This window comes from Lissotriton vulgaris, chromosome 5 (assembly GCF_964263255.1).
Source record: "Lissotriton vulgaris chromosome 5, aLisVul1.2, whole genome shotgun sequence".
Taxonomy (NCBI): Eukaryota; Metazoa; Chordata; class Amphibia; order Caudata; family Salamandridae; genus Lissotriton; species Lissotriton vulgaris.
The window spans coordinates 601,955,931-601,981,130 of NC_141693.1; the positions used below are offsets into that span (position 1 = coordinate 601,955,931).

The 25,200-nt window shown below is 44.0% G+C and overlaps 1 protein-coding gene across 4 annotated transcripts in view; it reads left to right on the plus strand.

The window, feature by feature from the left end:
- SGPL1 (sphingosine-1-phosphate lyase 1) overlaps window positions 1-25,200 on the plus strand; it is a 490,430-nt gene that overhangs the window by 313,871 nt on the left and 151,359 nt on the right. For all 4 annotated transcript variants that reach the window (XR_015295917.1, XR_015295918.1, XR_015295919.1 and 1 more), the window contains exon 11: window positions 7,851-8,089. Coding sequence is in view for 1 of the 4 variants with exons in the window: in XM_086922046.1 (XP_086778172.1) it covers window positions 7,851-8,089 (239 nt within the window). In the remaining 3 variants the exon portion in view is untranslated. The remainder of the gene's footprint in view (window positions 1-7,850; window positions 8,090-25,200) is intronic.

A 25,200-nucleotide genomic window follows, 5' to 3' on the forward strand; every position in this document is an offset into this window, starting at 1 on the left:
TTAGTTCAATGGAATTCATTTATGATGAATGAAGTTTTTAAGGAGTATTTTGTTTTTTACATTTTATTGTATATCAGTGCATTGTTTGTGTTGCGTTTTTGGCAAGATAGCAAACAAATAAACAAACAAACCTTAAATTGCATCATCAGATCTGCACTTTGTGTTTGAAATCTTTAATGGTGGGCCACCACATGCCCAAAGTGAGACCGAAAGATTCATGTGCTTTTGTTGACAATAGGTGATAATCATATTCCCTACCTCTGGAGAATGGGCCAATATGCTTATCAAAACTTGACAGCTGGTTGTAGAATGCATTTCACCTGTTTTGAGATGTGCAAAGCGCCCTTAAACCATCTGTAGGGGGATGTTTTCATAAAAGAGCTCCTTTGGGAGCTTGGTGGCACCTTGTGGCTCCGCATGGACTTAGTTCCACCATTGAAGTAAAATAGAAGTTCAAAGCTTGTACGTCAACGTTGGCCCCCTTCTTTCTGCCACTTCAAATTCGGATCCAGAGCCACACATTGTCCATCGGTTTCTGAGATTTTCTGTCTGAATTCCAGTGTGCAAGAGTAGATGTCCACATCTAAAAATCAGAGTTTAACCCATGGCGGGACTGTAAACAGATGCCGGATGATGGTTTCACCTGAGGTGTTCCTCTGGTATTTGGGTTTCGGCATAACTCCCAAGTTGTCTGAGGAATGTGTCGCATGCACATGAAGGAGATTGAAGACTATGAATTGAAGCGTCGCCGAACATTAAAAGAAGCCACAAAATTCCACTCTTAGTCTTGGGAACGGACCTGTTCCCATTCTTAAGGCCAATGCCATGACCGGTCCTTTTCATGGTAGAGGTCGTAAGTCCAAATCCAAGTTGAAGCGGAAAAACAAGAAGACGAGCAAGAATCAACAACGTCTCAGCATTCTGTAGCTAAAGAGAAGTTGGGAGTGGAGGAAGATGCTACTCTGTCTCGCTACTGATCCCCGATTAAGAAGTCGACCGCGCAGGTGATCCTGGTGCTCCCCAGGTTTCTGGGCCATTGGCGATGCTGCACCAGTTAAGGTCTTTAGGGAGAACATGCTGTGGATTTGTTTGCCCTTTTTCCGCTCCTGATGGTGAGCATTTTGTCCTAAATGATCTGCAGGGGCCTCTAGTTAGTATACAGGTGGTGGATACATCTTCAATGCATCCAGGTCCCTAGAGCCCATCTCGAGTTTAGCTCCAACTCCAGTGCGGCCATCCATTCTAGTTCCAAGACCCGCACCTGTTCCTTCTAGGTCAATGTCAGTCCCGATGCCACTGGCACCGGAAGTGGATCCCTTGTCGATCCTGGTGTCTGACTCTGAGTCAAATCAATCTTGACCCTAACCTAAGGCCATGTTCTAACTCCACTCCAGCACTCCCAGTTCAATCTGAGTCGCACAAAACCCTTCTGATACCAAGGGGCCTACCTCAGTTGCTCCACCAGCTTTTTGGTTCCAACTTTGACCAGAGTAAGCCGCCACTTGGGGATGATGGGAATAATTTACACCCATGTTATATTGAAAACAGTCTAGATAAGGATTTGTAGGAAGCCAGTGGGCATGATACTGACCCTGATACAGGGTTCCCTCTCGTTCCACCTACGGAAGAGAGTGCTTTCTTTGCCCTAGTTATCAGATGAGCTTCTGAGGTCCTGGACTTAACTCCTTTTTGTTGAAGTTAAAACAAATGTGCTTACTGAAGTTTCTCAAGCTTGGACTTTTTATTAGCTCCTACTATTGTTCAGTGAAGCTCTTATTATTGCCCTTTGGGGCATTTGGTTTAAACCTTGCTTTTGCCTACCAGTTAACAAACAAGTGGCCAGAGGCCATAGATTGGTGCCCAGCAACCCTGATTTTCTTATTCCGTTTCTTACACATGAGAGTATGGTGGTCTAAGCTTCCATCAGCAAGGTGAATCCTAATTCATTCCCCACAACCCCACCAGAAAGGGATTGGGCATTTAGAAATAGGAGGTTCTCTTCATCCTGCCTAGCATTGAAGTCAATTAGTGCCAGTTGTCTACTTGACCAGTCTACACATGTCCTCTGGGACTGGGCCAGCACACTCTTAATGGTGGTCCTGGGAGAGTTCACAGACTCTTTGGCTCAAACCATTCAGTGCCTCTTTGGCTCAAACCATTCAGGATTCGGCCAATTATCATTCGAGCTGGCCTGAATACTGCTGACTGCTTGGGGTGAGCAGTCAACACTAGTATGGTGCTTCATTGCCATTAGTGGCCACAGCTTTTCTGGAGTCGTGCAGTCATCCCTCATGAATATACCTTTTAATAGTGTTGTATACAAAGGGGTTTGACCCATATATACTACCTGACCAGGGTCAGTTAGTTACAGTATAAAAAAGTGTGGTCTTGGCAGTGGAACAATTAATTTAAACAAAGATCATAGCTGCACAAATAAAAAGAAACAACACAAGTAAGTATGTGGGTGATATCCACTATTCAAAAATCATTTTGTATTAACCATGTAATATCTGGTTAATACCTACCTTGAAGCGATACGATTCTCCGAGGTGCTGTTGATTGGATCATTCTGACTGTAAGCAGAACAAGCTGCAGTTATTTCTCCATAATTGTGACTCTGATTGTTTCGAGTCCCCTGTTGGTGATCGCTCTTCGAGTCTGTCAACCCAAAAGGAGAGCGTTATTGAAGCCCCATTTTCCCATTGAATACGGCGGATTGGTCCTCCGTTACCTCTACATACGTGCTCGTACAGTCCTGATGAAGACCCGACCTCAAGGACCATAACTATCCTGAATCTAGGTGTCAAAAGTTCAACTACAATCTTAGTACAGACTCTAGGGACACAACATATGACTAAGCTTTGGTTCCATTGGAGTCATGTACTGTTTTTGGAACAGTTCTATCATGTATGGAAATGTACATAGGAATTTATATTGATGTACTTATTTCACTTCTTTTCATGTCCCCTCTCCCACACTAATACACTCTATTTCCACCCCTCTATTTTCTTACCACCGAGAGCACTGTGAATATTATTACACTTTTGTATAACTGTGCAGATACAAAGTGCATATCTGTGGAATACTATAATCTGTTTTGTTCCAGATATTACTTGGTTAATCCAAAAATATTTTTGAATAGTGTATATCAACCACATACTTACTTGTGTTGTTTATTTTGATTTGTGCTGCTATGATCTTTGTTTAGATTAATTGTTCCACTGCCAAGACCACACTTTTTGATACTGTATACCTTTTAATAGATCACACCTTTTTGGCAAAAAAGCTCATTCCGCCCTGGCATACTCAAAGGAAGGCCAGGCCACGGTGCACTATTTAGGCATTCAAACCAAACTTTTTTTGGTCTGTTGGGGCATTTCCAGAGGTTTGGTGAATAGATGGCTCCAAGGCACCCCAATCCGGCTGCAGTCACCTCAGTCTTTTCATGGCTGGTGGCAGATAGATAATGTGTAGGTCTCCAGGGGCACAGTCTTCTCAGTCCCCCTCACCTGCGGCATCAGCCTCCAAGTAACTTTCATTTCCTGTTAACAGAACACAAGTATCCTGTGGGAGGCGGGATTTAACATTTTCTCCCAGATTGGCAGTCCTTCTTATCCGAAAACATGGGTCCTTCAGATATTATACCAGGGATAGGCCCTCCTGATTCTTTCTAGCCTCCTGCAGCTTCTGCTCACATAATCGTGGCTCTCCGAGGAGCATTTATTCTTTTTACCTCCAGAGGTGCAGGCTCTTCTGTTCAAAGTGGCCATCGAGAGGGTGCCAGCTTTCCCAAGTTCTGTCTACCCTGGATCCTGGCAACTGGATGGTAGCCTTGGACCTCTAGGATGCCTACTTTCATATGTTGTCGTGCAGTCCCACAGGTATTACCTGCAGTTCAAGGTTGACCAGGAGCATTTTTTTCAGTTTACCATGCTCGCCTTCAGCCTTACCAGTGCCCACGGGTGTTCACAAAAGTGATGACACTGGTCGCCACCCAGGACAATTCGAGATACCGGTTTTCCCCTAACTAGACTACTGGCTTTTGAAGCCGGCAAAACTCTCCAGTAGGATCTGTACTCCCACTGAGCCCACCACGAAGAGAGCCTGGTGGATGTCATCCAAGTAGCAGAGGATACTGGAAAAGACTTCAGCAATGGCTGCTTGACCGCAACCTGATCAGTGGCACACCCCTCTTCTTTCCCCACCCAGAACTGATGATGGTGAGGGATGTGTCACTGCTGGGTTGGGGAGGCCATCTGGGAGAGGTGGAGATCTGCGGTGTCTGTTAGAAACTCGGTTCCACATAAATCTGTTAGAGTTGCAGGTCATTTGTATGATGTTTAAGGCCTTTTTGCAGTCCATCATTAGAAGGCTAATGCAGGTTCTCATGGAAAATACCTATGCCATCTGGTACTACAACAAGCAGAGAGAATTGGGGTCCTCTGCCAAGAGTCTCTGTGCTTCTGGAGTTGGCTGGACCATTAAGTCATTTCCCTGATTGTGTATCACATGGTGGGATCTTTTAACGCAAGGGCGGCAAAATTCAGCTGGCAGAGGTGATGTAGAACGTCTTCTGACATTGAGGAGAACCTGGGCCACATTGTTTTGCAACCTTCAACAATGCCAGTGTAAAATGTGTGTGCTTTGGAGTTCCCAAGAACGCTCTCTCTAGGAGACCAACTCAAGCTACAGTGGAGCACACAACTCCTGTATTCTTTTCCACTATTGCGCCTCCTGCCCAGGTTACGAAGATTAGGAAAACCCATCCCAAGTCATCCTAGTGGCTCTGGCCTAGGCCTGGAGATTGTGGTACCCAGGACATCTGGACATGAGCATCTATCGTCCAATCAGGCTACCGCTGCAGAAGGCCCTTGTTTTGCAGGATTCTGCAAGGAAACCTGCACAATCTACACCTTCAAGCATAGAGATAGAATAGTGGTACTTGACTACTTTTGATCTAGAACCTGAGGTTGTGGATGTCATTCTTGCTGCCAAGCATCCATCTGCAAAGCTGTTGCCGGATGCTGGGACAAGTTTTGGCTTGGAGGGGAAGTCCGCAAAACAGACGGACATTATGCAGGCCAAACATTCAGATGTTTTACTGTTTGTTTTGTCATTGGTCACCAAGGTCTTGCATTGCACATTATTATTGGTTATTTGTTAACTCTTTCAACCTTATTGCTTTTTCTTTTTGGGGACTAAATTCTTTGTCAACTGTTGTGATGTGATTTATTAGAGGTTTGACACACACATTTTCCCTCACAAACGGTTTGTAATGCCACAAAGGGATCCCAGTTTGTTCCAAAGGTTCCTCATGTGTACCCTCTTTGAGCCAATGCATAGCTGATCCATGCGTCTTTTGACTCTCAAAACTGTCTTCCACACTACAATCACTTCAGCTTGTATGAGTGAGATCCAGGCTCTCTCGGTGCAGCCGCCCTACAACACTTTTCAGGACAAACTAGTGTCAAGTAACAGAGCGAATCTTTTGCCAAAGGCCGTAGATCCTTTTCGTGTTGAGCAATCCATCACCCTCCAACATTTTGTGCTCTGCCTTGCCCCTGAAAAGGGGACAGACTCAGTCGACCAGACCCCAAAGACCTTTAAGCTTTTACAGTACTCGTACCAAGGACCACAGTGTGGATGATCAGCTTTTTTTCTGGGGTGAAGAAAAGAAAGGCTGTGCTCAAAAGGAGTCAGTTGAGATAGGTAGTCCTCTGAATTCAAATCTTCTGTATATTGGCCAAAAAGAAGCATCCAGATTTGAGAGCACATTCCCCGAAGACTAAGGCGGTCACTACTGAGTTTCCACTCAGAGTGCCTGTCCTTGATATCTGTCGGGCCATGATGTGGGTGTAAGTGCACATGTTCATGAAGCACTACTACCTTGACATACAGGTCCATTGGAAAGAGCATTTCACCCTTTTGGGATGGTAGCACTACTATATAAACTTGCGGGTCCAGTCTGACACCTGTTGGATATTCTAAAGGGGAGGAACCTGCAGTTAGATAGAGTATCCGTCAGACAAAGAGTTACCGAAGGTAAGTAACTCGTTCAGTGTCGTGATAAGTACCCTTATGACCGTCTGCTCAGTATTTTTTTTTTTAAATGCTTGTCTCCCATTTATCTGACCCCAACGTGATTCCATTTTGCTTACTTGATCCCAGGGACTGAGCATAGAAAACAGTTGATGAGCATCACAGCCACCTGTGGGCAATCAGCTCTGGTCTTTCTCCAAACAGTAATCCATGTTCATGCCTCCTACAGTCAAGCACAGCGCCTATCCACGCTTGCCTCTCTAGACCCCACCAGAGTCATTGTGTGCACGCCAAGTCACCCAGAGGAATGTCAACATCAACTGTCACACCACATCTCGTAATCAGATTCTGTGCTAACAGCAGGCTCAGATGCTCAGGACACTGCAAGTCCTTGCTTCCTCCACTCTCTTTCACTAAAATATCCTGTTAATACCGAGTGGGCAAAATGCTCTTTCCAATGGACCTGGATGTCAGCTCAGTAGTGCTTCGTGAACTTTTGCACTGGCACCAGCCTCGTGGACTGAAAGACATCGAGGACAGGCATTCTGAGTGCCAATTCAATGGTGGCAGCTTTAGCCTTGCGGGAATGGGTTCACCTTGAGTGATGCATATCTCACTGATCTCTGGTCATTGTCTTGTTAGGATATACCATTTGTTGCATCTCTCCTACTCGTCACATTTTATAGACCCCCTCGGGTGGGATTGGAATAGTGCTATTATGATTTTGTAGTGTTTGTTGGCATCCAAACCTTACTTTTCAAATGGCTATAAAAAGGATTTCTTGCTTAAATTTTAAATACATATTTTAGGTCCCTGTTATATGGCTTTGCTATAGCAGGGAAGCAAGATTGAGACTAACTTGATACTTTTTGTGATACCTCTTTCCTCATGGTGTCTGAGCTATGGTTTTTATGTAATTCTTAAGTTGCCTGGTTCTGGAAATACCAATGAGGTAACTCTGCGCTTTGCAGATGAAGATAGGTTTCCTGCTTTCTGTAAAGTGGTGTAGGTGAAATCTTCTGTTGCAATGAAGGGATGGAATTGTGTTTCCTTGCTCTGTAAGACCACTAATAATAGCCCGAAAACTGTTTCATCTGACAGAAGAGTTAATAACTTTGACCAAGCAATGGTATTTTTAAAATTATGAATTTTTCCAAATATTTCCAAAGAACAGAAATCTGGAACACCATGTAGTCAGTGTTTTAATTTGACCTGATAAATAAAGTTCTCCAGTTGCTTTTAGTGTCTGTGAACTACTACTACTACTACTAACCAACAAGCTTGTGCAAAGCCCTCTGTTTTAAATACATTTCTCTGCCATGTTATTTTCAGGAGCATATTGGTCAGTGAAGCTAGTGTAATATCACATGTAACCTGGGTTACATATTCTGACTCCTTTTTGGCAAAATGAGCTTTTCAGTTAGTGAAATGAGCTAATGCAGAGTCAACTGGGCCAGTGGGGCAGATAGCCCTCTAGCTGCCCATGGCTGTGACTGCATTTGCGGCCCGCGGCGGCCGCAGTGGAGAGAGGGGGTGTGGGTGCTTGCTATTGACACCCCGAGACAGCAGGTAAGAGCGGGATGAGGCTGCAGACCCTAAAACTTGCGTCGCCCCCCCTCACTCCCACACTCCACTGAAGTGGGCAAATATACAATGTGTCAATACCGTTCAGAAGATGCTTTGAAAGTCAAATTAATGTGCACTATAGACACGATATTGAAGGTGGATTTTCATATTTGTGTTTGTTTATACTTTTTATTTGTATTTCTATGGGCGGACCTTTTATCTTTTTACAATTTTATATCTTGCAGTATGGTTTTGCACCAAAAGGATCATCAGTGATACTCTACAGTGACAAGAAGTATAGACAGTACCAGTTCTTCGTCGCACCGGACTGGCAAGGAGGAATCTATGCCTCTCCTAGTATTTCTGGTTCACGTCCAGGAGGCATCATTGCAGCTTGTTGGGCCACAATGATGCACATGGGACTTTCCGGCTATATTGAGTCTACAAAGAAGATCATCAGTGTGGCACGTTTCATTGATCTGGAGTAAGTCTTGTTTTTCATATCTATTTCTGAAAAAATAGTTTTCTAACTTTTAAGCACAAAGAGTCAAAAATGTGATGATCATAAAATGTATCTGGACAGCTATTACAACCATTTACTGTATATCGTCTGTTGATCTCTAACACTATACAAACCCTAATTGCCCATAAGTATTTGAAAATGGATGGGTTCAGCTAGTGAAGTGCCCCTGTTGTGTTAGAAACAGATTAATAAATTATGGTTTGCAAAATGGTTGCCATCAGCTACATAGATGACAGTGCTGGCATAGGTATCTTAGAATCACACTGATCAAATGGTTTATAGCTGGTAAACTACTTTTCAAGTGAGGTATTTTCCCTGTCTCAGTAGGCTATTTATTACTGGAAGTTCTATCATTTTAGCAGGAGTCCACCAGCATTTCACAGATTATCATCCATACAGTCATCCCTAGCTTGCCTCATTCTGGCAAATGATGTCAGTGTGACGTAGACCAGCAAAGAAACAGTCTATATGGGTTTATGGAAATGCTTTTCCTATGGACTCCTACTTATCCTTCCTACATGTAGTCTAAAACACTGGCCAGCGCGGCATCAAAAATCAAGGAGGTGCTGCAAGCGTTTTTATTAGTATAATGTTAGATTCTGATCTTAAAAAGGGGTTAAATCCATTTTACTTACTTATCATTAGAAACTATCTGCTTTTCATAATAGTGAATATATAAGTAATATAGATGGTATTACTGTATGCATGTATCACTTGCAAATGAACTCTAACTCACTATGCAGCAATTTCAGTTCCAAATACGTTAAAGTAAGAGAACATGTAGAATATCCTCCCTGATCTAACATGCCTATTCCAATTAATGGATTTGATTTTGAGTGACTCCTCATTCTCATATCTTACAGGATGGGTGCATTTAGAAACATTGACCATGTACATTTTTTTATGCTGAGCAGCTGGGGAATAAATGGTTCTTCCCAGTGATGTGGTATGTCACGCCTCACTGTTTATCTAGGCGGAAATTGTGCATTTCTGCGTTAAGGCTCATGTACTGTTGGGCCTGGTCTGCTTCCCACTGCAACGCCAATCCTTCCTACTACACGGCACTAGGACCAGAATTTATGGTGCTAAGGGGTCGTCATGTGTAACTATATGTGGCAGCAGTGGCAACTGCTTCCCACTGACAGCTTCCCTCATAAGACCAATATCTTGGCTGATCGATTTCCCAAATCTATCTAATAACTTATGGATGAGCCCAGTTAGTGTTCCAATTGTGTATTTCAGGGTGCAAATCTCCTTGTATAAGTCAGATACAGAGTTGATAACTCCGGAATCAACTAGGACTACAGCAACAGGCGGAGAAGTGCTTGCTTTGTTGACCTCCACCCTTTCAACATGATCCTCAGTAGCAATGTTAGTCTCTGGTAAGTCTAGCAAGCGTAAAAATATTTTACTGCATGGAAGCCCTGTGGCAGATGTTAATAAATCAATAGATGTACTTTGTGAATCGTCCTGGAGCATTACTGGGACTTCCCGGACGGAGTAACATTTCCAGTGTTCGTCCTTCTAAATATACGCCCTTTATTGGCAGTTGGTGCGTAGACCGTATTGGCTTTAGGCTTAGGCACAACATCAGTAGCAGTAGGAACCAGTAGACCCGCACTCAGACAGTAGGTTGTCGATGCGGTGACGGACACCACTTCCCTTGGCAAAGTTCTGCATCTTTCTAGATTTCTTATGTGCTTTGTGCACTCCACTAACCCCAGCTACCCCCTCCAGAACCTTCCTGTTCCCCATTGAGCCGATGAGCCTCCACCACACTTAGGAGAAGAAAAAAAATGACAGAAAGAAGAGAGGTGCAAATAAGGCCCTGGTTGGGCTTCAAACTAAGACGATGCCTTGGAAAAGGCTCCGTTATATAAAGCTCAAAAGGGTGGAAATAAAACAAGTCCCCAGGCAGAAAAGGCCAATTGTGGGTGACTAGTGGAGCCCAAATATATTTATAAGGCGCACAGTAGGTTAGATGGAACTCCAAAATGCAGACGTAAGAGGGGTGGTCCAACCTCTTCCGGGCGATGACAGGCAAGGACTGCCCCCCCCCCCCCCCCCCCCCCCCCCCCATGACCTCTCAATCCCTTTATGTGCCTCCAGGCACGAGAAAGAGGTAGGAAAGCGAAGGAGTCGGGGGGTGTGGTCCCCTCTTTCCGGCTCGTTAAAACTTTGTCCCGCGCAACGGGACCTCTCAAATTCCTTAAGGCGCCTCCAGGCATGAGAAAATGAGGCAAGAAAGCAAAGGAGCCTTGGGATGTGGTCCGCTCCCCCGGTTTGTTAAAACTTTGTCTTGTGCAGCGAGACCTCTCAAATGCCTTCATGCGCCTCCAGGCGCGAGAAAGTGAGGCAGGAAAGCAAAGGTGCCTGGGGTCTGTGGTCCGCTCACCCCGGCTCCTTAAAACTTGGTACTGCGTGGCTGGACTTCTCAAATACCTTTATGCACCTCCAGGCTCGAGAAAGTGAGGTGACAAAACGAGGGAGCCTGGGAAGCTGGAAGCTGATCATTCTTTACTCGAACGCAGCATAATGATTGTTCTACACATCCATGTACCAGTTGAATCGAGAGTATGTAGCCTTAGGGCTAGAGCGGTCGACCTCGAAGCTGGGAAACCAGGTCGAAGACTTGGCAGGGATGCTCAACATCTTGTGATTCTGGGCAAATCACTTTATCTCCCCCTAACAAAAATGAACGTGTCCATCTGTAACGAAATATGGGTTCATGTCGAGCGCACTGATATACCTGATATCTTCGGGTCAAGTTTGGTCTATATAAAACTCTTAAAAAACTAAATCCAGAAAACCAACAAGTCAGTGAAGAGCTTACTGAGAAATGTATCACGATAAGTTGTGGATGGATGTCTTCCCAATAGTAACTCTAGATTTCTAATTGAGTTTTCTTCAAGTCGTCATTTCTCTATTAATGTTTCGGATTTTCTACACTGGCAACAAGGATGCACTTAAGGTGAAGGTAAGTCCACCCTTGAGGACAAGAGAGGAAGGGGTCACCTGCCACAGAATAATACTGGAGCGTACCTTCACCTCCAATTGATATCAAAAGGGAGATTGGCTTAGATCCAAGAGACATATATTGCACAACAAATTCAATCTAAACAAGAATACAGTACAAAAACATGTTTATTTAGAGGTATTGTACATACATATTATTTGGTTTTCAAATGATACACCTCTGAGCAAGTGAGAAGACAATATACACAAAGCATACATACAGTGAACATATACAGCAAAAAAATCAGGGCTGATAAGAATAATTAGATTAATAGGTAAATTCTCGTATAACCCCAGGGAAGAGCTCTACAGAATGAGATGAACCTAAAAGGCAAAAACTTACACATATATTTCAAACAGTCTAATCATTTGTAAACTCCACATTCTCACACACGTCAAATGGAACAAATTATAAACAAAAGACAAGTCCTATATAGAAGAGGCAAAAACTGAAGGAAAATCTAGGGCAATAGTGTGTGTAATGAGTGCTCTCAATGGTTTGTTGCCGAATGGTTTCTGTCTTGCACGGTGCCAACCCGCGTTTTGGTGCTGGGCTAGTGATTAGCCACCACCTTCCTCAGGGCACTTGTGACTTGAATATCTAAAAAGAGCACTGGGGTGGGGAGGACCAGGCAGTAGGGGATAATTTTACAGATACAGCCTGGATCCAAAATAAACAATATTCAAGTACAGCAGCTCCGAAATAGCTATAAGGCAAAAATAAAGCACAATTAGAAACATTCTCTCTAGGAGCAGGTACAAATATAAAAATACGGTTTCTAAAGAAACTTCACCTGAAAAGAAATGTGCATGGAAGAGGAACTTGTGCTGATAGATCCCAAACTACTAGAGGGAATAAACTAGAAAATACCCCTAGATGAAGCTGGACAGATATAGGAATATTCGCATGGGCTAGATCCAGGGGCATACATAGTTGACAAGAAAATAAATGAAAACTAAAATCAAACCAAGATCCAAAGTGCTCATAAGTAGAAAAATGGATGTTAAAGGAGTGTAGCATGGGTACAGCTAATTTACTGAGAATCCAGGGATGGATAGATATTCGAAGGATGCTCTTTAGTCAAAGGATAAAACTGAAATTGCTCAGGCACTGATGAAAAGCGATGGAAGGGGGAGAAGACATCCAGGATCAAACAGTCTGAGTCACAGGGATCTGCAAGAACAGAGACCAAGCAACACAAAGAACTGGTAGATGGAAAAAGTGGTCACAACAACATAAATGGCCACTGGTCTACGAAGGGGTACAAGTTATAATCCTATAACAATAACTCAGGCGCTTTACCTTGCGAAACAAGTCTCTCACAAAAATGAGGATCCGGATGTGAGAAGGATGAACAGCAGCGCACACTCTCTAATGGCAGTGCCTTTAATCAGCTTACCGAGGGTCAAAATTCTGTTCAAGAATGAAAAGAATTTGGTAAATAGCGACTCCAATACCAGAAATGAAGCTAAAGTTAAAGCTGCCTTTTGACAGAAACAGACACTCGGCAGAAGGAGTAATCCGAGCTGGCAAAGCAGCGTAAGGATCTGATAAAAAATACCGGGAGGGCTTAACACGTAAAAGAAATGCAAATGAGAAAGACAGGTATGCTCTAATCTAATGGACCCAAATGGGTTTGCAATTCCCTTAGTTAGCATGCCTATAGCCGAAGGGGCAGGTCCTTAAGGGCTAGCTATAGAGACTAGAACGAGGGGCCAAGAGTCTTACCTCAAAAGTAGAGGAGGTTGGCGTTGTCATCCCACCGTAGGCGATAGTCCGAGCGGGTTAGGCACAACGGAGGGCACCCATAGAACGGAAGGAACACCGGTTTCTCCTCCCAGAACGGCGGCAGGATTCAGGCGTCCCGGGATTCAAAGCAGTGACTGAGTCAGTCTATGCCGAAATTCCAAGGGGGGAATTAATTGACTGTGGACGTCTCCCTGCTATTTATTGGCCCGTAGCCGATTGGAGCCAAAATTCAGGGGGGCCGTGTATTCTGACAATACACAGGATGGCATGAAGAATGAGTGGCAAAGAGACAAGGTGGCACAGGGTCACCTTGGTTGAGCCCAACCTAAGTAGATGGCCGGATAACCAGCCAACATAAGTCTATCAAAATTGGTGCCACTAAGCTCTCAATCTAAGTGATGGAATAGGACGGACAGTACGAGGCAGTACACAAGACTGTACGAGGTCTTTAGGGATCCTGAATAAAGATAGGAAGAGCCAGAAGAAGGGAATTCCCTATAACAGGCAAAGAGCCTAAAAGAGGGTATGGGTGAATGGCGTACACAGTCCTGCCCTCTGGTGAAGGCCACCGAAGTCCAGAAAGACTAAAAAGCTTGAGGGCAGTTAGGTCAGAGGAACATTAGGGATCAGATGGCTTGCTCCCAAGGGGTGTGTTCATTCAATCCTTGCTACTCGGAATGAAGATAGAAGATCCAAAACACTTCCCTGGTCTTGCAAAATTTGCTATCGTCCCGACCTTTCACAGAGGCGATCTTCTCTAACACTGTCCATTTAAGATTGGTTTCCGTATGTCCCATTTGAAGCCAATGGTGGGCCAAAGGGGCAGATGTTTTGGAGGTACGGATGTTAGATTTATGCTCTCCAATCCACGTTCTGATCTCTCTGCCCGTTTCGCCTACATAGGAAAGATTGCATGGGCAGGTAATGCAGTAAACCACATTTGTGGTCCTGCAGTTCGTCATTTGGTTCAAATGAATTAATTTGTTCCTGATGTTGATATGGTCGGCAACAATGGCGTTATCGCACGCCTGGCACCTGCCACAGCCTTTGATAGGGGAATCTCCTGTTATAGACTTTTGTAGCAACAAGTCAGCTTGATCAGGTTTAGCCCTCACTATGAAGTTACGAAGGTTCTTATTTCGCCGGAAGGCAAAAATGGGTTTGGGAAGTTTCGGAATGTCCTCTCGAAGATTGAGCAAGTGCCATTCAGAATAGATGCCTTGTTGTAGTTTGTGATTCATGTTAGAGTGGCGAGTCACACAGACTAATTTCTTGTCCATGGAATCAGGTTTGGGTACAAACATAGAGTCTCTATCAAATTATTTAGCTCTCTTATAGGAATCCCGGACCAGTCTTTTGGGGATATCCTCGGGCTAGAAGTTTGGTTTTAAGGATATCCGCTTGTGTGTCATTCATAGATATTAGTGCAGTTCCTGCACAAGCGCAGGAACTGGCTGAAGGGGTCCTGTCCTTTTGACAGAGGGGATGGTAGCTGCTGTAGTAAAGGAGTGTGTTTTTCACTGTGGGTTTAGTGTAGAGGGATACAGCGATGTCGTGGTCTCTGTTCTATCCAGACATCGAGAAATGCAACTTTTTTTAGGGGTGAATTTAAGATTTTGGTCACAAAGTTGGATCCAATCCAAACATCCAAAATTCCTTCAGGTCAACCTCATCACCTTCCCAGACAAAGATGATGTCATCGATGAATCAGTCGAATTGTGCGGAGGTTGAATAACTTCCACTAACCGTGCGCTGTAATTCAGCTTGAAACTTTTACTTGTTTCTTCTCCTGTTTTAATTCATTATTTACAAAAGTTCATGACTCCATTTTTTTCTTTAACTTAGAGTTTTATTGATCAGATACTTTTCTTGATTCATTCACGAATATTTCACATTTCATATCCTTGAGTAATCATAATATCCTTACAACTCTGCCCAATGCATTTCGGGTCAGGTCATGTGACCCTTCGTCAGGGGCCTGTGAATAAAGGCAAATACAGGACCATCACCTTCAGTATCATATGAACATAAAACACTTCTAGAATGTACCAACAGTAAAACAATTAATATGCTAATTTAAATCATAAGTATGTCGAAATAACCGATAGATAAGACATGTCCTGTTAGAGTGAGCTGGTGATATGGTGGTCCGAGGCTTAAATAAATAGCGGGTGATGGATGACCTAGATGACTGGTCAGGGATTGTCAAGATCCGAATACGAAGTACTGCAATAGTGCGCATAAGAGGGAAAAACACTTACACAAGTGTGCGGGTCGATTTAAAGTTAAACGTGAAAAGGTGCGCGTGACGCCAAAATCGTGCACAGAAGGTAAAGTGACACTTACGCGAGTCGGTAGAATATCAGCAATTCCACGAGTAGCGGGCGGGTACATCAAGAAAGCTCCCATGGATACCGGGCGGGTAGAGGGAGAACACTCGCGGTAGTGTTTTTAAAGAACGAGCCGGGTTCCGATCACGTGAGCGGGTGTTAGTAAAGGAAGTCGAGGAAAGACTTCTGGTGGAGTTATAAGCAGGATATCGAACATCAAGGGGAGATGTCCAAATAGAAAATAATTCATATGGAAAGGTGGATGATGTGTGCGCTCGAGGAAAAATAATAAAAACATAATAAAAAAACATGAAATACGTAAAGAAGTCCCGTCGTCAGAGTTTACTGAAGGACTTGTGGAAACTGAAAACGGACTAAGAAGAAACTGACAATAGTGGAAAGACGAAAAGTGAAGTGTAGGGTGTGAGGTTAGACATGAATAAGTACAGGAGATAGCTGTTAGTATTCAAAAATGGCTATACATTCCATTATACTATAGTGATAATAGTATGACTGTGAATCAACATTGATATATACATGGTCACAATTGAAAATGCCAGTGGGGCATTTTCTTAGAACATTAGGTTTCAAGAGTTCCCAAACGGGGGTTAGAAAGGTCCTTAATGATGCCTGTTATAGGAAACATGAAAATTCTATCCGGTCATTCATCCCGGATGGTTGTAGGCTGTTTAATTTCTTGATCCAGAAAAATTCGTCTCTCAGCCTTTGTTTTGTGGGGTCCATGTCACTGCGTTGTGGTATAGTCTCCAATACCGTGAATCTCAGTTGGGAGATTTGGTGATTTGCTTCAGCCCAATGATTGGCTATAGTTGATTTTTGGTTATGCAGTCGGATATTTGATTTGTGTTCTGTTATCCGTATTTTGATTTTCCTTTCCGTCTGACCTACATATATCTTGCCACATGGGCATTTGATGGCGTAGATAGTATTAGTAGTGTCACAGGTGCTGTTATGTTTTAGGTCAATTTCATAACCTTGGGTAGGATGTCTGAATTTGTTGCCCACTATAACATTGTTACAGTGGGTGCAGTTGAAGCATTTGCGCATTCCTTTGAATTCAGATTTTTTCATTTGATCAGGAGCGGTGGTTAAGATTTCTTTTAGATTTTTTGATCTTTGGAATGCAAATGTAATGTTTTCATTGTACAGGTCTTTCAAATCTGGTTCCATTTTAATTAAATTCCAGTGAGTTTTGATGAATCCATGAAAAGAATTAAAGCTATCCCAAGAGAAAGACTCTTTATACCTAAGTCGAACTCAACAGAACAAAAAACAGTATGTGTACTTAAATACTCAACAGAAGCCATGAAAATCAAAAAGATCATCAAAACTCACTGGAATTTAATTAAAATGGAACCAGATTTGAAAGACCTGTACAATGAAAACATTACATTTGCATTCCAAAGATCAAAAAATCTAAAAGAAATCTTAACCACCGCTCCTGATCAAATGAAAAAATCTGAATTCAAAGGAATGCGCAAATGCTTCAACTGCACCCACTGTAACAATGTTATAGTGGGCAACAAATTCAGACATCCTACCCAAGGTTATGAAATTGACCTAAAACATAACAGCACCTGTGACACTACTAATACTATCTACGCCATCAAATGCCCATGTGGCAAGATATATGTAGGTCAGACGGAAAGGAAAATCAAAATACGGATAACAGAACACAAATCAAATATCCGACTGCATAACCAAAAATCAACTATAGCCAATCATTGGGCTGAAGCAAATCACCAAATCTCCCAACTGAGATTCACGGTATTGGAGACTATACCACAACGCAGTGACATGGACCCCACAAAACAAAGGCTGAGAGCCGAATTTTTCTGGATCAAGAAATTAAACAGCCTACAACCATCCGGGATGAATGACCGGATAGAATTTTCATGTTTCCTATAACAGGCATCATTAAGGACCTTTCTAACCCCCGTTTGGGAACTCTTGAAACCTAATGTTCTAAGAAAATGCCCCACTGGCATTTTCAATTGTGACCATGTATATATCAATGTTGATTCACAGTCATACTATTATCACTATAGTATAATGGAATGTATAGCCATTTTTGAATACTAACAGCTATCTCCTGTACTTATTCATGTCTAACCTCACACCCTACACTTCACTTTTCGTCTTTCCACTATTGTCAGTTTCTTCTTAGTCCATTTTCAGTTTCCACAAGTCCTTCAGTAAACTCTGACGACGGGACTTCTTTACGTATTTCATGTTTTTTTATTATGTTTTTATTATTTTTCCTCGAGCGCACACATCATCCACCTTTCCATATGAATTATTTTCTATTTGGACATCTCCCCTTGATGTTCGATATCCTGCTTATAACTCCACCAGAAGTCTTTCCTCGACTTCCTTTACTAACACCCGCTCACGTGATCGGAACCCGGCTCGTTCTTTAAAAACACTACCGCGAGTGTTCTCCCTCTACCCGCCCGGTATCCATGGGAGCTTTCTTGATGTACCCGCCCGCTACTCGTGGAATTGCTGATATTCTACCGACTCGCGTAAGTGTCACTTTACCTTCTGTGCACGATTTTGGCGTCACGCGCACCTTTTCACGTTTAACTTTAAATCGACCCGCACACTTGTGTAAGTGTTTTTCCCTCTTATGCGCACTATTGCAGTACTTCGTATTCGGATCTTGACAATCCCTGACCAGTCATCTAGGTCATCCATCACCCGCTATTTATTTAAGCCTCGGACCACCATATCACCAGCTCACTCTAACAGGACATGTCTTATCTATCGGTTATTTCGACATACTTATGATTTAAATTAGCATATTAATTGTTTTACTGTTGGTACATTCTAGAAGTGTTTTATGTTCATATGATACTGAAGGTGATGGTCCTGTATTTGCCTTTATTCACAGGCCCCTGACGAAGGGTCACATGACCTGACCCGAAATGCATTGGGCAGAGTTGTAAGGATATTATGATTACTCAAGGATATGAAATGTGAAATATTCGTGAATGAATCAAGAAAAGTATCTGATCAATAAAACTCTAAGTTAAAGAAAAAAATGGAGTCATGAACTTTTGTAAATAATGAATTAAAACAGGAGAAGAAACAAGTAAAAGTTTCAAGCTGAATTACAGCGCACGGTTAGTGGAAGTTATTCAACCTCCGCACAATTCGCCTCAATTAAAGACACGAATAGGCATCGTGTGACAACACGTAGCGCTAAACCAAGCACCATTAAGTATCGGAAAAAATTCTAAAAATAAGTGTGCACAGAGACCAAAAAACTGTTTTGTATCGATGAATCAGTGCCATGATAGTATATTTTCGTAAAAAGGGGCAACTTCGGTGTATATAAACTTCTGCTCAAAGTTGACGATATACAGATTGGCTATGCTGGGGGCACAAGCAGCCCCCATGCTAACTCCCTTCACCAGCATGCACTTAGCCACGCAGATAAATCATTTAAAAACAAGATTAATAACAAATGGCAATGTGCAAATTGGGGTTATAGATTATTTCCTGAGATGGTTAAATACAATTTATTTACAGCTTTCACCCTAGGAAATTTAGAAGGCTCACTTTAGCAGAATGTGTCTATACACTGAAAGTAAGGGAGATTCTTACCTCTTATAGAGCTGAAAAACAGATGGCTTTGAAAGGTGGTAGAACTTTTACTTTGGTGACAGCTAAAGGGCTTACAACTTGGAATCAGAGAGATATTTTCTATTAGTTAGTAGAATGGTAATGGTGAGAAACTCATTAAAAGGGGCAATTCCTATGAAGTGAGGTATTATAAGTTGAAAAAATGTTTCACTACGTTATCTTTTGAGGACTGGAACCAATGTTAATATTTGTAGTTGCTGTATATAACCTGCTGTACTTCTCAATGCAATGCTTTAGATCCAGCCTGTATCCATTATTTCACTAAAGTATTTTCATTGCCTATTATTGGTACCATACGGTGTGTGGTTCTGAACACTCAATTGTGGTACTCATACCTTTAGGGTATGGTGCACATGTTTGTGCCAGTGTGCCACTGATTGTGCACAATAATCTGTGGGTTCTCGGTTGCAAGATCCATGTGTGCACGTCAGTGCAAGCCTGTCTGTGCTCAGGAGCAAAAGTAAAAGGTGCGTGTGTACACGCAGTAACACACATTCATGTTATAGGACAAAAAAATGGGACAGGTTGCACAGTAAGCATACAAAGTATACACTGCCACCAGCATGCCCTTGTGAAATTAACAAAAAGACAACCTGGTAACTATACCAGTAGTCACAAAGATTTTCCTTAGCTTAATCAATTTTAAAAAGAAGAATCTACAGAGTAATTTGTCTCCTAGAAGAACGAGATCACAGCTTTAGGGTTAATTAGTATAGAAAAAGTATTAAAGATACTTTAAAGGTTTCCAACTCGTTATATACTGTTCAAAGTGCAGTTAAGGTTCCCCTGAAAAAAGTGGCTGCCACCAAAAAGCTGTGATGGGGATTGCTCTGTTGCATGGTTTTTCCCATTATACTCTGCTTATGGGTATTCCGTATTAAGTCAAAAAGACCTTTAAAAAAATAAGTTCGAAAAATCAAAAGCTATAAATCCAAAATTGAAAAAATAGCCGAGCTGGAAAAAAATGAAAATGGGAAAAAAAAACACTTAAAATTGGTAAAGGACAGGCTTAGCTTTTTGGTAAGAGTACAAGTATAAGGCTCTGCCTTAGGGGTTGGGGAAGGATACGTTTTAGAGATGGGGCTAGTTTTAAGTTATGTAGATTAGGAATAAGTTGGTGTGGGCTAAAGTTTTGCTTAATGCCTGGATTAAATTTAAAGAAGAGGTAAAGGTAAGATATTGGTTTAGTTTAGGGTAATAGATACTGTTAGGTTTTGGGTTTAGGATCTGGTGGCGAAACTTTAGGCACATTTACTATGGTTACTGATTTGGATGGGTAAATATGGTTCTTTATTTTAGTCCCGGTATATGAGCAAGTGATGTGTGCATCTGATTGAGACTTCTAGCCACAGATTCCTTACCATAGAATAATTCCCAGGCGTCAGACTGGATCTGGAAATTTTTCGGGAGCAGTACTCCTGTGCACCGTTAGGAGGCATTATTCGGCTCTGCGGAAGTGATGTGCGTGGTCCCTATATAGGCTCCACCCCAAATCTTTCTTTCTACACCATTCAGTGAAGATCCAGAGAAGCATTTCTCCCAGTCTTTTTTTGTCTGTCTCTTTTTTGACTTTGTCAATGCTTTTTTTAACCTTTGCCTCCTGGTATGGTAGGCATGTCCACAAGGAAGGCTAGTTTCAAACCCTTTAGCACCTGTCAGTGACAGACCCACACCTGGTCTGCCTTTGGTGCCTTGAACAGGACCACAACACCAACACTTGCGTTGATTGACTCACCATGCACCACAAGTCATTGAGGCCAAGCGGTCCCTCAAGCTCCTAGCTTCTACACATGTAACGCCACGATGGTCTCGATCCCTGTTGTGAGGAAGGTCCAAGGATTGGCCGCAGAGCCACTCCAAGCGCTCTTCACAGTTGAAGTACGGGCTTTCAGGTAAGTCACACAAATAAACAAGCATTTGCAATGCAATAGGTCTCGCAGTTACGAGGGTTTGAGCTATGGACATTGCAAATAACAATGCCTCCTATTTTTTGTTTTCTTTTTAAAAACCGAAATAAAAGGCATTGTTATTTACAATGCCCAAAGCTTAAACTCGAGTAACTGTAGGACCTATTGCATTGCAAATGCTCGTTATTACTCCCAGCACTCGTTAGGAGAAAAGACTGTTGAAATTTTTTTCATGTCTGCTTTCCGATTACTTCACAACTATGCAGTGCCTTTGCACTGCGCAAGGAGGCCTTTTTGAGTATTCCCCAGACCAACCTCATACCTTACTAATGCCAAGAGTTTTGAAGGGACGCCCGCTTGCCCCTGCTCACTGTCTGCCGAGCTCTGGAAGGGGAAGGCCGTGCTGACAACAGACTGGACTCTTCTTCATTGCATGCTGAAGGTGCAGGAATATTGGGTGGCACTGCCAAACAGAAGACCACCCGGGGAGTGTCGCCATCCTCTTACTAGGTCTATGCATTTAAAAAGCGAGCATGAGTGGGGCAGGCAGTCCCTCGACAGGCTGCAGCTCTGTGTGTGACCCAGTCCAGGTGGTCTTTCAGAGTGAGGCCCTACCGAGAACACCGCCCAAGGTCAGGTTGCCTGTTCCACTTGTGTTTTTAATCTGTACACCCCCACCCCCAGGTTCTACAGCTGTACTCCACCCCACTATTGACAGGCGCTTGCTGTGCAGACAGTGGGTGTGAGGGGGTGAGTGGGAGGCTGGTGTACCATCCTCTGACGTAAGGCTAGACTCCGGGGAGGGGGTAGCAATAAAGGAAGGCGAGGGGCTTTAAAGTTCAGGGAGGCATAGCCTTAAGAAGTAGTAATATTTTTTTAGGGTTCAGTGAAGGACAGCGGTGAGAGTCATAAGGGGCTGGTAGATTTCAGGGATTGGTAGGGTAAAGGGATACTTAGGGCTTTCAGGGTTAAGAAAAGTGTAGTGTTATGGAGAAGTGGTTTCTTTTAGGGTATAGGCAAGGGTAGCATCAGGGAGTAGTTTAAGGGTTCAGATATTGGATTGGTTAAGGGGCTACTAAGGTACAATTAGATAAAATAAAAACAGCTTTTTAAATTTGTAGGTGTTAATGGGCATAACATTCTCTCCACAATTTCACCTCTATTATAACATAGTCGCCTACTTTATTAAATACAATCTTATAAACTGATTTGGTCTCGAATCCTGTGTTGTTTAAAGCGCTCCATAAATGTAATGTCTGAATTATCCTTAAGGGTGCTCAGCCCCATCCCCAGCGGCCCACCTGCCTCCTTTGCCCCTTTAACGTGTGGAGGGTGGGCGGGGCTTCCCTGACAGCGCCTGTGAAGAGTCCTTCTGACAAAGACTGCTCAGCCCCACCAGGGCACACTTCTGTGCACACTCCCCACCTGCCGCCTAGCTCTCCGGGGTCTCTGCCAACGCTGAAGAGCCGGGCGCACCTTTCTGCCAGGGACCCACGGAGCCAGGTAAAGGCAAAGATGTTCAGCAATTGTAGGACTGAGAGTGTGATGCGTGAGCGTGGTGAATAGAGTTAGTTGAGAATTTGAGGCAGAGGTCTGTCTACACCCACTCCCTCCCATCCAGTAACATAGCTCAGCTGGTGGAAGCTCCGGTTGCAACGCTCCGAGTGTAATCTAAAGTTTCGGAGCCCAGTAACATGGCTCATTGAATTAAGGGACTTGCGGAAGAGTTTTGTCTGTGAAGTGCAGATCGCGTAAAGTCTGGCAGGACCGTGTAATCTTTTTATGCTTCATAATTTGGTTAAAATGATGAAACGTACAACTGCTGTTAATGGTGTTGCTTTGCCGCAGGAGTGTGACCGCACAGATACGGAACAGAAAGCCTTTTCCGCGTTGCAGACATACATGGGCTGATTAGCAGAAGTCGAAGTGGAGCATCCTATCGGATGCAACTCCAGCTCGACCTAAAAATGAGTAAAAACTTTAGGGGGTCTTCAACTTTGCCTTGTCTGTCGAAGTCATCTGACAAGAGGAGAGACAGTCAGCATTCAAGAACTGGCTCCGTGGTTGAGCATGTGCCAGGGTGGTCTCACACCTCCTGGAGCTGGAGCAAACTCCTCCCAACTACAGGAGTTTTATGAGGCCTTGCACCTCATATTTAGGCGGCCTGTACCTGCTAAAGTGCCTTTAGACCCCCTGCTGGTCTTCCACCTGCTGGTTCACCCCCGGCACCAGTTGGGCCCCTTAGATTCATGAATAGATCAGGAGCGTTGCTGGTCGAACCACCTTGACCTTTCCCAGCTCCACTGCTGACATCTCTTGTGCCCATCGGCAGCAGTCCCCATTCTTATCCCTGACTTTGACACAGAACCTAATGGGTGTTGTCCGAAGTCAGCGCCTACTGAAGGCAGACCACCCAGGCTAGAGCCTGTACTCTAGTCCATTTGGCTAGTACTTGGGGATGATTTGGAGGGGCCACTGTACTCTGTTGAATACCAGTCCATAGATCTCACTGAGGACACTGATGTGAGGATCTGGTGGATGCCAGTGGACTGGATACCTCGGTTTGGTCTCCCTTACTGTGGATTTGGAGGAGGGAGCGTTCATTCGCTTTAGTGGTGAGAAGGGCAGCTGAGGTCCTGGACTTTCAGCTGCCCTCCGTGGCTGTCAAGACGATTGTCTTGATGGAGGTTATACAGCCATGAGTCACCCCATCCAAACCGCTTCTTCCTTTTAACAAAGCCCTCATGGACTTCCTACTTGGGCTTGGTCCAAGCCTTGTACAAAGGCTTCTGTGCATAGGTTGGTAACCTGTCACCATCGCTTGCCCCAGGGGACTACAGTTTCCTCACAACACATACCACCTCCAAACCTCTCATTCCATGGTAAATCCTTGCCATTCCTTATCTTTCCTCCAGACTGTGAATCCAAGAGTGTAGATACCTTGGGAAAGAAGATGTTCTCTTCTGCCAGCCTGGCACTGCGGCCAGTAAACACCCATGTGCCTTTTGACCCGATACTCCCACTCACTGTGGAACTTGGTTGCCCCGGTGCTGCTCATGGCCAGAGACGAGGCATGAACCTACCCTCGCAAACAATTGCTGACAGAAGAGATGCACCTAAGTTTGCCATACTCTGTGGGTTGGATAAAACTGATTTGCTAGGCATATCGGTTTCATCGTCCATCGCATTGCAGTGCCATGCCTGGCTGGGGACAACTGGCTTTTCTGGGGATGTCCAGGTCACGCTCATAGACATACCCTTTGATGGCTTCCATCTCTTCTTAGACGAGGCAGACTCTGCACTAGAGCTCTACAAGGACAGCAGGGCTACAAACAGTTCCTTGGGCCTTTTCACTGCCCCTTGCCAACCCCAGTCTGCCTTCCACTGCATTCGTGGCCATGGAAGGGGCTACCAGCTGTGTCTATGCTTGCCCAGCCATCATGGCCAGCCGGCTTTCCAGCCCTTGCGTGGCAGAAAGCACGGTGCCCACAGTTCTTGTGGGTCATGTAGCCTGAGGTTGGGCCAGTACACCACCCCGGAAACTGCAGCCTCCAAGCCCCTTTAGTTTGCCCTCCATCCATCATAGACCGCTAGTGGGAGGCAAGATACACCTTCACCTGCACCTCTGGAAGTCAATAACATCCGATCGCTGGGTTCTCCAAGTTGTCCACATGGACTATTCCCTCCCCTTTGTAACTGCCTCTCCACCCATGCCACCTATTTGTGATAGGCTGATTAGACTACATCTCATTGATCCACGAGGAAGTGGTGATTCTCTTGCCAAGGGAGCCACAGAGAGGGTGCCAGTATCAGAAGTAGGTTGTGGTTCTTATTCCTGCTACTTTCTGGTACCCAAAAAGTATGTAGGCTTTTGCCCTATCCTAGAACTACGCCCTTTCAATCTCTTCGTGGAAAAGGAAAATTCAAAATGCTTACGCTTGCTCAAGTTCTGTCTGACCTGGACCTGGGAGACTAGACGGTAGCATTAAACTTGCAGGCTGCATGTTTCCACATCCCACCTGCCACAGACGTTACCTGCTGTTCACGGTGGGCCAAGAGCACTTCCAGTTTGCCGTGCTCCACTTTGTCCTTACCAGCATCCCTTGGGTGTTCAGCAAGGTGATAGTTGTAGTTGCTGCTCATGTGCGGAGATCAGAAGTGCCTGTCTTCCACCTATCTAGACAACTGATTTTTGAAGGCAGGTTTGCCCCAGGCAGTCGTCTCTAGGGGTGGGCGTAGTGCGCGAAGTGGGGCTACACGAAGCTCCACGAAGCGGGGTAGGCGCTACGCCCACCCACACACTTCGCCTAGCCCAGCTACGCGGCGGCCGGTTCCCTCCCGCCCTCTTCTGCAACCATATTTTTAGTATTAAAGACAGTAAAATAAAAGAAAAAGAACTTA